At 50.6% G+C, this 13,167-nt stretch overlaps 1 protein-coding gene across 2 annotated transcripts in view; it reads left to right on the forward strand.

The window, feature by feature from the left end:
* The window catches only part of USP43 (ubiquitin specific peptidase 43), a 53,107-nt gene that overhangs the window by 13,054 nt on the left and 26,886 nt on the right, over nucleotides 1-13,167 (forward strand). For both annotated transcript variants that reach the window (XM_034989823.1, XM_034989824.1), the window contains exons 3-5: nucleotides 3,672-3,775; nucleotides 9,073-9,165; nucleotides 10,674-10,809. In XM_034989823.1, the coding sequence (XP_034845714.1) occupies nucleotides 3,672-3,775; nucleotides 9,073-9,165; nucleotides 10,674-10,809 (333 nt within the window). The remainder of the gene's footprint in view (nucleotides 1-3,671; nucleotides 3,776-9,072; nucleotides 9,166-10,673; nucleotides 10,810-13,167) is intronic.

Here is a 13,167-nt window from a genome sequence, read left to right on the forward strand (position 1 = left end):
AATGGTTTTCACCATTACTAGCATTTCTTTACCATTACTAGCATTTCCCTAAGCCGAGAGGACCTGCTAGTAATGGTTTTCACCATTACTAGCATTTCTTTACCATTACTAGCATTTCACTATTCACCATTTCACCAAAGCAGCCACAGTTGGCCTTCCAGTCTCCAAGGCGTCCTTCTGCTAGATGTTCTCCACATTGAAGTCGGAGATGCCTTTTGAGAAAGGACAAAAAGATCATGTCGCTCTCCTTAAATTTCTCCGGCGGCTTCCTGTTGTACCTCGCACAAAATCCAGACTTCTGGCCGGGCCTGCCAACCACTTGGCCTGCCTTCAGGCCCCTCTGCCCCTTGCTCATTGATTGTTCTGGGCCCTGCTGCCTGCTTTCAATTTCCTGTACGGGCCAAGCCTTGAGGACTCAGGCAAGAACGGGGGGTGGGGTGGCTGTTGGCCACAGAGAGGAGCTTGCCCGGCTCTTCGCTTGACCTGATTGAGACCAGAGAAGATCTTTTTCTCCACCTGGGGTGGAAGCATCTCCTGAAATTTGCTCTCAGAAAACTGGGCCACCTGCGGAGGCCTGGCTGGGGACGCTTGAAGGTAAAGCCAGACCCGGCACGAAACTTCATTTTCCCTTTCCAGGAGGAAAGGCACTGTCCTCTGTAACTGAGCGGGTTTTTTTTCTTTCTTTTTTTTTTTTTCTTTTTGAGGTTATTTCGGTTTCAAAACATGTGAAGGCCATACAGCTAGATGTATGTGAAACTGGAAGAGAAAACATAAGGATCACTTTCTTCTCTGTCATCCGGATGGGTTCTCAAATGATTTCATCCGGTGAAAAGGGCATATTTTTACCATCCTATAGACAGCCTCACGTAGGCAGTCTTTTGGGCAGTTAATTTTCCAGGAATTGCCACTCTTGTAGAATCAAGAATGGGGGGGGGGGGCGACCAGGAAGCTACCATTTATAAAGCACCTAGTGTGTGCCTTGCAGGACACACATAATTTTTTTAAATTTTAATGGTGCCTTCGTGAGATGGATGTGACATTCCTGTTCCTTTTATCTATTGTTTTTTTAAGGTTTTATTTATTCATTTAACTGAGCAAGAGAGGGAGAGAGCACAAGCAGGGGGAGCGGCAGAGGGGGAGGGAGAAGCAGACCCGACGCGGGGCTCAATCCCAGGACCCTGGGATCATGACCTGAGCCGAAGGCAGATGCTTAACCAACTGAGCCACCCAGGTGCCGCACTCCTGTCCCTTTTAGACGTGGAATGAGGCTCAGAGAGATGCCCAGGGTAGCTTGGCCAGCAGAGTGGAGCCAGCCTGGCCGGACCTCCTGGTCCACGTTTCTCGAATGACCCCGCTGCCTCTGGGGATTTCCTCCTTCTACACCCGCTCCTGGGCGATCCTGCCCACCGCCACGCCTGACCCCCTACGTTATCACCCGGATGCAGAAGCACCTGTATCATTGTGAGGTCTTTGGCTGCAAGTAACGGCAACCAACTTCAGATGACTGGAGAGAGGATGGAGGTGTAGCAGGCAGGATCAGAGGGGAGATGAGAACCAGGCTTGGACCCGGTGAGAATCAGACAGCCCTTGGAGGGGGGTGAGGGCTGGGGGGTGGTTCACAGTGGCAGAAACTGCTGGACTCTGGCCCAGACACCGCTGCTGGAATCCGTGTTTTCAGGCTTTCGGTCACTCTGCTAGTGATTCACGGGGAAGGACCACCCCATCAGTCTCACTTGGGTCACGTTCCTGTCCCTTGCGAAGGGAGGGCGGGACCCCCGATTAAAGAGCTTTCCCACCTCCCCATGGACTGGGCTCAGTATTCCAGAAGGGGCGCCGTGACCAAGGAAGGGGCCTCAGCCCTGAGCAGCCACAAATGCCAGCGTCTGCTCTGCATCCAGGGTCCACCCCTTCCAGCCCCCCATCACCTCAAACTCTGGCATGCCCTTCTCGGACCCACTTCTGCCTTCGATTTCCCCTCCTACGCTAATGGAAGACATGCATTCTCCGGGCACCAGATGGGAGCTTGGAGCTGTTCCTGCTTGTCCCCTCCCCCTTCCTTTGCTGCCCCACTGAGTGTTCCACTGTGCGCCGCGGACACAGGGCATCTTGAGTCCATCCCCCCTTCCTGTGCTCATGGCTCATTCTCCAGCTCTTCCCATTATGCCCCGGGCCCTCGAGCCTCCTGATCTGTGTCCTTCCCCCGGACTCGCCCTCCTGCATCCTGTGCACGGTGGTCAGTTAAAGCATCTCTCCACGCATGGCGCCACCACGTGGGTTCGAAACCCATCGGATACTCCCCGCCGTGTCTTGGCGACCACAGACCGTGCTCCCTGTTCTGAGTTACATGTATGTCAACTCTTTGAATCTCAGGACATCCCCCTGAGGTAGGCACTGTCATTCAGCATCCCTTTCTAGAAGCCAGGAAATCGGGGGGCCAAGGGGTTAAGTAACATACTTGGCTGGCTCAGAGGTTGGGCAGCGCTCCCAGAGGAGTGCCATTTCGGAGGGATTGGGACCCTGGCCGCTGGAGTCCGGAGGCAGATTCTCAATCCTGCTTTTGTGCTGTTTACTGAACTGGGTAGTCATCTTTAGGACATGGAAGGGGGCCCCCACCCCCACCCCCCCAGCGTGGCCCCGTTTTCCACCTCCCTTCACACATCTATGTGCTGGTCGACTTGAGCTTCACAAAACCACGGGGCCAATGAGAATGTTCCGTCCTGAGTATTTGCCCCAATCTTTTATTACAGAAAATTCCATACAGATGGAAACGTTGAATGAATGATACAGTGAATACCTCCTGCCCACCGCCTAGACTCTATAGTTTACATTTTACTAAAATTGCATTATCCTGTATTTGTCCATCTATATATTCCTCAGTCTATGGTTTTCCTCCCCTTACTGCTTCGCGATGCGTTTTAAATCCACATTTCAGATGTTGGCATGCTTCACCCACACACTTCACGTGCGTCCCTTTCTCCTGGCTTTTCGAATATGTTGGCCATAAAGCCCGGGGTGACGGGGCCACCAGCCTTGGGATTCTCACGGCCACCAGAGGCCGGGAGAGGCAAGGGGTGCGTTCCCCAGAGCTCCCGCATCCCTGTTTGTGCCATGGGGATGCTGATTTTGGATGTCTGGTCCCCAGAACTATGAGAGAATACATTTCTGCTTGTTTTAAGCTGCCAGTGTGTGCGAATTTGCTGCAGGAGCACCAGAAGGTGGGTACAGAAGAGGATGCAAAGAGGGGCACAGTAGGACTGATGTGGGGTGACGGAGCGAAGCCTCGTGTGCCTGGTGCTCGCGTGCAGAGGGCTCCCGAGGAGATGCGGATGGGGCGGGGTGGTGGAAGCAGGGAGGTGTGGTGCGGAGGTGTTCAGAGCCTAGCAGCCTGCCCGGTGTCGACACGCGGGGCCCAGCAGGATGGAGATGCGAACAGGACAGTCGAGACAGAGGTCACAGCAGAGGTGGCCGAGGATGTGGGAGCATTCCCAGGCTTCCCACTTCAGCTCTGCTCCCTCAGCACCTTCTCTGTCGGGGGGAGTTTGGGAGGTCTGGAGGCCGAAGGAGCTGTGAATTGTGGAAAGTCAACAGAAGGGCCAGGGTTCAGTGGTCCGGAGGTGCCGGAGCCCTGGGAGCCGGGCCTGACCTTGCTTCCTTCCCTCATTTCTTTGCAGCCTCAGCCGGAAGCCAGCAGAACCCCCGAGAACCTCCCGTCACCATTGGCTCAGCTTTCTCTAGGCCCAAGCTTTGTGCAGAGCCACTTTCAAGCTCAGTATAGGTAAGAATCTGGGTAAGAGTGGGATGGATGGGCTTGGAATGGGTCGCCCAAACTCGTATACCGATAACTGGTCTCCTATTGATGACAAGACAACAGAAACACCAGTGCCCTTCTCTCTCCCATTATAGATCCCAGTTAACCACTCACTCCTCTCGGGTCTGGCAGTTAGTGTTTCTTCTTTCCCTTCTTGCTGGCTCCTGGGCCTCCCATCCCAACCCCAGGGGGTTCTAGAGCGTGACTGGAGGTCAGGGCTTCCCCAGCAGGCAAGGCAATCATTCTTGTTTGTTCCTGCAGCCAGAGAGCCCAGATTACCAAGTTCTTCCAAGTTCAAGATTTCCCAGCAGCATGGACGACGTAGAAAATAATTACACGGCCTTTGACTTCAGAAACGTTCTCTTTGGGCTTTTTATATATGTGACAGTTCAGAGATTCGGATAAGGCAGCATATTTCCCAGTACTATGATGATTTAGTGAAGGTAGTGATTGCAGTGAGAGGGCAACACGGGGAGAAACCCCCTGGGCTTCTCGGAGGAGGCGTGCCTTTTGATGGGCTCTGAAGGATGACTAGGATTGAACGGGTGAGAGCGTCTTCAGCCAGCACGGAACCTGCTCACACGTGGGAATGAGCATGATAGAATTTCGGGGAAGCCATCGGTTACAGAGAACCTCCTCTTGGTGACACGCTACCCTTGGTAGCTTAGCATACTGGGGAATTAAAAAAAACTCTTCGAAATGAGCCTAAGTGTTACTGTTGTACACGAAGTAAGGCCCATTTCTTTCCTGCGGTGGCATGCACAGAGCCAACCTCCGTTTCACAGCTGCCGACCTTTTCTAGCCACCGAAGCTACGCCCAGGGCATCGGCCTTACTTACCTGCCCGGAGTGGAGGCTGCTTGAAACGAAAATGAGACAGGAGACGAAGAGAGGAGGAGAAAGAACATAAGGGGAGTTTAAGGTCAGGATAGGTTAGACTGTGGGGCAGGGACACCAAGAATTGCCACCAGGTACCGCTCTTGGTGTCTTTGGACAATCAATTTGCTTATTTCTCGGCTCATTCCGTTCTCTCTGCCCACTCCCCGTCCTGGGCACACATGCTCACTTTCTTCCCTTCTTCCCAACATTTGAGCATCTGTGCTTGTGCTTGGTCCACCGGTTACAGCGAGGAGCATCACTCCTTGCCCATGAGCGAGAAATACCAACCAAATACCCCCACGTGCTCTCTGGATATTTAATTCCAGATAGATACGCCCTCGATGTTTACTGTTTCACCTACTACGGGCCACTGCCCTTCTCGGCACTGGAAGGGAGCTGTGAACAAGGCCCGGCCCCCGTTCTCATGGAGCTCACGTTCTGCTGGGGCAGGTGTTCGGTAACACACCACACACGTCACGGCGGCTCGTGATGGTGATAAGACACAGCTCGGGGTGTGGGGGAGGCAGCCAGCCTTAGATAAGGTGGTCTGGGAAGGCTTCTTTTTTTGGTGGGGGGGACATGTGAGCCGAGAACCGAGTGACAAGGAGTCAGCTATTCACGTATCTGGGGACAGGGTCATCCAGGCAGAGAAAACGGCCGAGGCAAAGGGCCTGGGGTTGGAATGACGTTGGCACCGCAAGGGACAGAAAGGGCAAGGTAGCTGCCAGGGAGGGAGGGGCGGGAGGTATGGCTGGAGCGGTGGACGGGGCAGGTGTCCTGGCCAGGTGTGGGTTTTCGTCTGAAGGGCCCAGGAAGCTGCTGCAGAATTTGAAGCTGGGTGTGCTATCCTTTTCAATTTCAGAGATTACGCTGGTGGTTTTTTGGGGGCTGGAGGGAGGCTGGAGCAGCTGAGGGACCCTGGGAGAGGGAGGGTGCCTGGGATCCAGGGGTGGCCAGATGCGTTGCTCATGAATTTAAAGGTGCAAGGGGGAGGCACTGAGGGAAAGGGGAGAAGCTAGGGTGACTCCTGGGTTTTTATAGCTGGCAGGTGCTTTGAGGTGCGTGTTCCTGGTGGGAAGGGAAAAAAAACTGTTTTCTTTTACACTCTCTCCTCCTACCATGCTTACAAACCTGCCGGCACCAGATGTGTGGGTGCAGGGTGCTTTCCCCACACCAGGCTGTTCTGCTCTGCGCACACAGGGACGGGGTGTCCTACAGTGTAACTCCCACCCGACACTGAAGCGCTCAGTCCCACAAGACTGCTCCCCCCCACGCCCCCGACCCCCAGGTCCCAGATTGTCTCCCGTGCTTCTGACTGGCCGGCTACAGACCGGAGGTTCCCCCGACCCCCTCGCAGTTTCCGTAGTTTGCTAGAGCTGCTCACGGAACTTGGGAAAACCATTTACTCACTGGATGAGCAATTTGTTATAAAAGGATACGATTCAGGAACAGCGGGGATGGGCTGCGCTGGGCCAGGTGTGTGGGACGGGGTGCAGGGCTGCTGTGCCCTCTCGGGGGGCCCTGCCCTCCAGCCTCTCCAGGGGTTCAAAGCTCTCCAAACCCCTCCTTCTAGGGTTTTTGTGTAGGTCTCATTACCTACCTGTGATTGATTGAATCATTGACCCTTAGTGATGAACTCAACCTCTGGTGCCCCTTTCCTCCCCTGCAAGTGCCAACCCTCTAATCCTGGGTTGGTTCCCCTGGCAACCAGCCTCCATCCTCGGTGATCCAGGGGCCATCCCAGAACCACCTCATTAACAGAACTCCTGCATATGGTTGTCTGGGGCTTATTAGAAAGATGGACCTTTTTGCCTTGGGGCTCATCCCTTAGGTAATCCCAAGGGTTTTAGGAGCTCCGAGCCAGGAACTGGGACAAAGACCAAATATATATTTCTCATTATAAGTCAAAATATCACACGGTCTCTGACTGGTGTGGGGTGAGTCGGGGGAGGATTCCTGAGGAAGGGACGTTTAAGCCGATCCGATATTAAGGATTGCAAGCGCCCTTTGGGTAGGTTCCTGTAGGATGATGAGTAAGAAGCAAGGTGTTCAAGCTTCCAAAAAGGAACCAGTGACAGCTAAAAATACCCACTTTGTGCCAGATCGTCTGGAGTAAAGAAAAAATTGAGTAAAAAAAAAATGTCTGTCTAGGTGAGGGCTTCTGAGCTGTGGGAAGTGATTTTCTGGGGTGGCCGGTGGGCCCAGAGATGGAAAGTCGCTGTGATGTCAGCCCTTCTGTATGAAATTGGAAGCTGGGGGATTTATTGTGGGTTAATTCAGAGACCCCTGTTCACTGAGGTTATCCCTCCCCTCCTTTTTAGGGTGTCAGGTTTTTCACCTTGGCCGGAGGAGAGGAGGAGGAATGGGGTCAGGGTGCTGGACTAGGTTATGGACTAGAGGAGAAATAATTGGTTGTTCCATATGGTTATCACCACAACCTAAAAACATCGGTGAGTTTAATAACCAAGGATTAGTGCTGCGTTGGAGTTTGGGCTATGGGAGGGTGTATGTGTGTGCGTGCGTGCGTGTTTTCATTTCTTTGTCACTCGTGGCTTTTATCCACAGAAAGTCTGGTCTGGTCCCCATGACAGGCGGCAATTCCTGTTAGGCTTTCTCAGGTACGCAATGGGTGAAGGTAGGAGAAGGATCAGGAGAAAGGGTGGCAGGGGGGACCCCACAACCATCGGGTCTCCCTACCACCTGGAGCTCGGTGTCTGATACACCATTTTACCAACACATTACCATCATTTTCCCAATGGGAAAATTACCGGAAGCCGCAAGTTACTGGACATTAAATACTCAGGTCTGTTACCTAAAGTCATGGATGGTGTGCTGTTAACTTGTCCCCTGGGGAGCTGACCTGCTCTGACCAGCTCGCTTAGGGTCGCCTTGGCCAGCACCCTGAAAACCTCGGGGTTTCTTGCTTGTCCCTGGTTTTTCCCATTCTCTCTGCTCAGCAGGAAACCGCTGCAGCTGGACTCCCCGCAGAGACTTGAAACCTGGGTGTGATACCAGCCCCATTTTCCTTGCTGGCTATCATATAGGAGCATGACTGTCGGCTGGGTGGTGGTCCATTTTCCCAAGGAAGAAGGCCGTGTAGATTTCAGGATGCACACATAGCATCCAGAAATCCCTTATGTCTTGGAAGAATATGGTCTGTCATATGGTTAAGGAAATTAAACTGGAGTCCCCATGTGGAATATAAAAATTGCATTTTACTTTCAGGGACAACATGCTCTTAAGTAAGGGAGTGTTGAGTTTGAAAGTTTAAAGAATGTAAGTCAACTGTGTGTATATCTACTCTTGACAATCAGTGCTTCATCGGCTTATACTAAAGACTCTGGAGGAATGGTGATGAGCGCAGACTCTGGAACCTGAGCCTAGCTTTGCCACTTAAGAGCTGTGTGGTCCTTGGGAAAGTTGCTTAACGTCTCTGTGCTTCAGTCTTCTTGTCTGCAAAACGGGGATGATCCTGGTGGTTATGGGTAGTAAGTGGGTTAATACAAGCCCAGTGGTCAGAATAATGCCCACTTCTTAGTAAACGCTGTTTCGATATTAGCTCTTTTACTATTAGCTGCTTTTCTCTGAGCTTTGTTGCTTCACTGGTACAATGAAGAGGGTGGACTCCTTTGGTGGTTCTGCATCCTGGCTGAACCTGGTGGCTGGGGAGCCATTGATATACCAATGCCTGAGCCTCTCCCGGCCCCCCACCCCACCCCCCACAGACTCTATGGGAGGAGGGTTGAGACATTTGCGTTTTTAGAAAAGCTTCCTTTGTCATTCTAGGGCACAGTGAAGCTAAGAACTAGGGGAAGGCATGGTCCTAAGATTCCTTCCAGCTCGCAAGTCGGCCCGCTGTTTCTGTCTCGCGGGGTTTTCGCTTCCCTTCCCAAACTCAGCGCATTGCCACGTGTGACTAAACCTTTTTTAAAAATTGAGGTAAAATCACGTAACGTAAAGTTAACCATTTTAAAGCGTAGAGTTCCGTGGCACGTACGTTGTGTTGGGCATCTAGCACCTCTGTCTAGTTCCTAACCATTTTGATCACCCCAAGAGAAAACCCGATACCCGTTAAGCCCTCCCCACCCTTCCCCTGCACCTGGCAGCCACCAATCCGCCTTCCATCTTTGTGGCTTTACCTCTTGTGGATTTATCCAGTTATCCACTGATGGATGTTCGGGTTGTGTCCGCCCTTTGACTCTTGTGAATAGTGCTCCTATGAACACTTGAGGACAAGTACTTGTAGGAATCCCTGTTTTCAACTCCTTTTGGGTACGTATCTGGGAGGGGAATGGCTGGATCACATGGCAATTTTATATTTGACTTTTTGAGGATCTGCCAAACTGAGTGCGATTCAGCTTGAAACTTTATTTTTTTCCCTTACAGATCTTCCTTGACCTGTCCCCACTGCCTGAAACAGAGCAATACCTTCGACCCCTTCCTGTGTGTGTCACTCCCCATCCCCCTGCGCCAGACGAGGTACGTGAGCGTGAACTTGACTCCCTCAGTCCTTAGTCCTCCCTGGGTACCTTACGGCCTCACACCTGCGGCTCGGTCTCTTGCGAGTCTCAACCAGCATTTCTGTAGAAACCAGCCTTAGAAGGCTGGTGATGTTTGGCGACCGAATGTGACAAAGTAAAAGGTTGCCGCGTCCCTTCTCTAGCTGACGAAGGGATTATCCGCAGTGCCTCCGTCTGTCACGCCGTAGCGGGGCTTCCGAAGTCTTGGGCCCGCTCAGAAGCGGGCATGGGCCGGTGGCCGGTCTGGACCTCTCAGCAGAACCAGGGGCAAATCTGGGGGGGGGGGAACCTGTCGCCACCTGCTTTTCCCGGCTTTGTTTCCACGTCCTTTTGGCTCACTGTGAAGGTGCAGGGAAACGGTGTCTCTAAGGAGCAAAGGAAAAAGGGGAGGGGGTGTTGAAGGAGAGGAGAAAAACAGAAAAGAGGAGAGTAGTAGGGTCGGGTAAGAGGTGTGGTGGGCTCGGCTTTTTAAGCGTAAGAGGCACACAGGGCAGGCATTCCAGAAGCCTAGGTCTTAAAGCCATTAAGGCATCTATCTGGCCAACGTCAGTGTCATGGAAGTTTGGTGAGTCCTCCACTGGTCTTGAGACGGTGGCATTTCTTCCTTGTGTTCTCCGTCTCCGAAAATACCATCTCTCTTGCCCTCCGCCTGCTGACAGTCCCCCATCTTTAGGATGCAGATGAAGAGCCAAAGCTTCATAAAGCCTTTCCTGGCAACATTACGTAATACCCCATTTCTGCTCCAAGTTCCTGTGCTGTTCATCATCCGTGCTATCCCTATAACACTGGCTTGTCCTTTCTTGGGTGACCCGACCAGGGGATGCCTACTGATGGATGTGAGCTAAGATTCCTGGCCTCATGCGCCAGAGGACAGGGGTTGGGACCACTGACTCTGGGGCTGGACTGCCCGGGGTTCCAGTCCCAGCTGTGGCAGTGAGCTGCGTGAATCCAACAGGTGTTCCAGGAAGGGGCAGGAGAAGCAGAAGCTGGAGGAGGGAGCCCCAGTGTGCTGGTGGGGACAATAGGAAGTAGAACGAGAGATTCCAGAGAGTGGGGGGGGGGAGGGGGAGAAGGGAAAGTGTCCTATTACTAAGGGCAGTTTCAGTAAGGAGGGCATCATAATAGTGTTGAACCCTGATAGAAGAAGCTTGACCCTTTCCCATCTCAGATTTCCAAGTTTGTTTTGGCTTACCGTGATCTATTGGACAAACAGAACCTTGAGATCACAGGTCTGTACTGTGATTCTTAATCAAGTACCTTTAATTTTTCACTATGGAAAACTATACTTGAGCTGAGACCCTTTGGAGATTTGGCTCTCCGCTGCCACCTGGTGACAGTATACCTAAAGTACAGTGACCCAAGCAGGAAGCAGAGATGTGAGCCCAAGTGTTGGACTTGACCCAATGTCAATGGTGTTGACAGTTCATGTCTGTCCTTTAAGGATGTGGACGCCTTCCTATTTTCCAGATTCTTGAGCGTCACCTTGGTCTTCCCCTCTAAGAGCCAGCAGTTCCTGCGGGTGGGCCTGGCCGTGCCGATCCTCAGCACAGTGGCAGCCCTGAGGAAGATGGTTGCAGAGGAAGGCGGCGTCCCTGCGGATGAGGTGTGATGGAATGGCATGGGGGCCTGGTCACTGAATGTCGGAACGCTAACTGGGCCAGCTGTGTAGGGCTGTGTAGACTAATTTCTGGTTCCCAGGTGACTCCCTCGTGACTCATGAGTTTCTGTTTGATTGGTGTCTTGATGACTGAGCCTTGACCTTTCCCTGCATTTACACAGAATTACCAGAAAAGGATGAAGACCATGATGACAATCACGATGCTAATAATTCCAATGACCGCGAACGCTCAGTAGTGCTTCCCAAGTGCTGGGTGCCATTTTGTGACCTTGGTATTCATAGCCAGTTCAATCCTTACAACCACATTGTGGTTGGTACAGTCGATACCAATTATCCTCATTTTTATCAGTGAGCAAAGAGGAGGCACTGAGAGGTTAAGTAACCTGCCCAGGGTCACACAGCTAGTCAACGCTGACCCAGGATTTGATGCCAGTGGTTTGATTTAGAGCCTGAGACACTGCTGTGTATTTTCACTCCTGAGAATATAAACCAGGAGACTGAAGGGGCCGTAAATGAAACATGAGGAGCTACTGAGGATGTGTAACACGAGAGAGGAGGTTTAGGAAAGAGTGGGATAGCTATGTGCTACTTTTTTTTTAATTTTATTTTTTTATTTTAAGGAGTCTTGGTAAAGAGGTTGGATTTACTGTGACTTTGAGGGCAGAACTTCTAACCAGGGCCCCCAGGCAAGGGCAGGGGGGTGGTGACTGTGGTCAACAGCCATGTGCGTAATGGGAAGGCTTTGGAATAGGGCTCTTCTGTTTTGTGACCTTAGACGAAGTAAGCAATTGGTCCCCTGTGTCTTTAACTAGAAAATGCAAATTTTACACTTCCCTGATGACCTCATGGCATTTTTTTCAAATTAAAAAAATGTGTTTTAGCCTTCCTGTTGAGGAATAACACACATATAATAAAGGGCACACGCCTTGAGGTTATAGTTTGTTGAATTTTTACATGTAGCCACCATGATTACTCACTGTGTGGGCTCCTTCCTGCCCCCACCCAGTCAGTGTCTCTAATCGTATCACTGTGTTTATGAGGATTCATAAAAAATGAATATGAGGAAAAAGGTGTGTATCTTGCTCAGTGAACTCAAAGCTCTCTTCAGGGGTATATTGAGAGAGCAAGAGAGAGAATAGGACAGTGGGTGAGAGTCTTGGGGAAGAAATGGCTGTAAAAAAAAAATGCCAAAAGGGGGATGCGACATAGAGTTTGAATAATTACAAGAATCAAAGAATTGTCAGGAATTTGCAGAGTGTGATGTGTTTGTTCAGGGAGATAGGAGTCACTTAGGGATTCCTAAGTGCATGTGTAGGCATTTTGATTGGAACTTAAAATCTGTTTTGATATTTTATTTTATTTTATTTTATTTTTTTAAAGATTTTATTTATCTGAGAGAGAGAATGAGATAGAGAGAGAGAGCATGAGAGGGGGGAGGGTCAGAGGGAGAAGCAGACTCCCCGCTGAGCAGGGAGCCCGATGCGGGACTCGATCCCGGGACTCCAGGATCATGACCTGAGCCGAAGGCAGTCGCTTAACCAACTGAGCCACCCAGGCGCCCCTGTTTTGATATTTTAACCGGCAAGGTTATTCCTTTTACATTATCTGCAACCATGAATATATTTGCATTTATTTATATTCTCTTATTTTATGCTTTCCATTTACCCTGCTTTTTCTTTGTTTCCTTTCCCTCTCCTTTACTGCTTCTTTTCTCTTGAGCAATTTTTATTCCATTTCTTCTGGTTTGGGACCTATATATTCTATTTCTATGCTTATTTAGTGGTTATCCTTAACATGCCAACATGCAGAATTATTAGCAAAGTCCTATGTTAATTTTCCCAAACAACACAAGGATCTTGGTGTGCTTTAATCTCCCTTCCACCTTTTTTATTATTATTGCGGATGGATATTTTTGTCCAGTATTTTAATCCCTCCTGTCCTTTCCTCCTGGTTGTAGTACTAGTATGAGTTATTATTACGGATTTATATAGTCAGTGTGTGTTTACATTTGCCAATGTTTACCATTTTCTTTGGCTCATCATTTCTTCTTACAACGCAAGTTATTTTTCCTGGAGTCAGTTTATTTGTTTTAACCCTGAAATGTATCTCTTACAAGAGAATTTCCCAGCCAGTGTGCCTTGAATGGCTTAGGTGTGTTGAGATGTCAATTCCTTCAGTGCCCAAGGTAACAGGATCCTTAAGATGGTCACCCCTCTTCTCTGCTATGAGGGCAACTTCTTCTGCTTACCTCAGTGTTCCATAAAAATATGTACCTCATCTGCCAGGATGTGAAAAAAGTTGGCAAAACGATTTAGAAGTTCTTTCAGTAGAGATCGTAAATGG

This window comes from Mirounga leonina, unplaced genomic scaffold (assembly GCF_011800145.1).
Source record: "Mirounga leonina isolate KUSES-001 unplaced genomic scaffold, KU_Mleo_1.0 Mir_488, whole genome shotgun sequence".
In the NCBI taxonomy this organism is placed as follows: Eukaryota; Metazoa; Chordata; class Mammalia; order Carnivora; family Phocidae; genus Mirounga; species Mirounga leonina.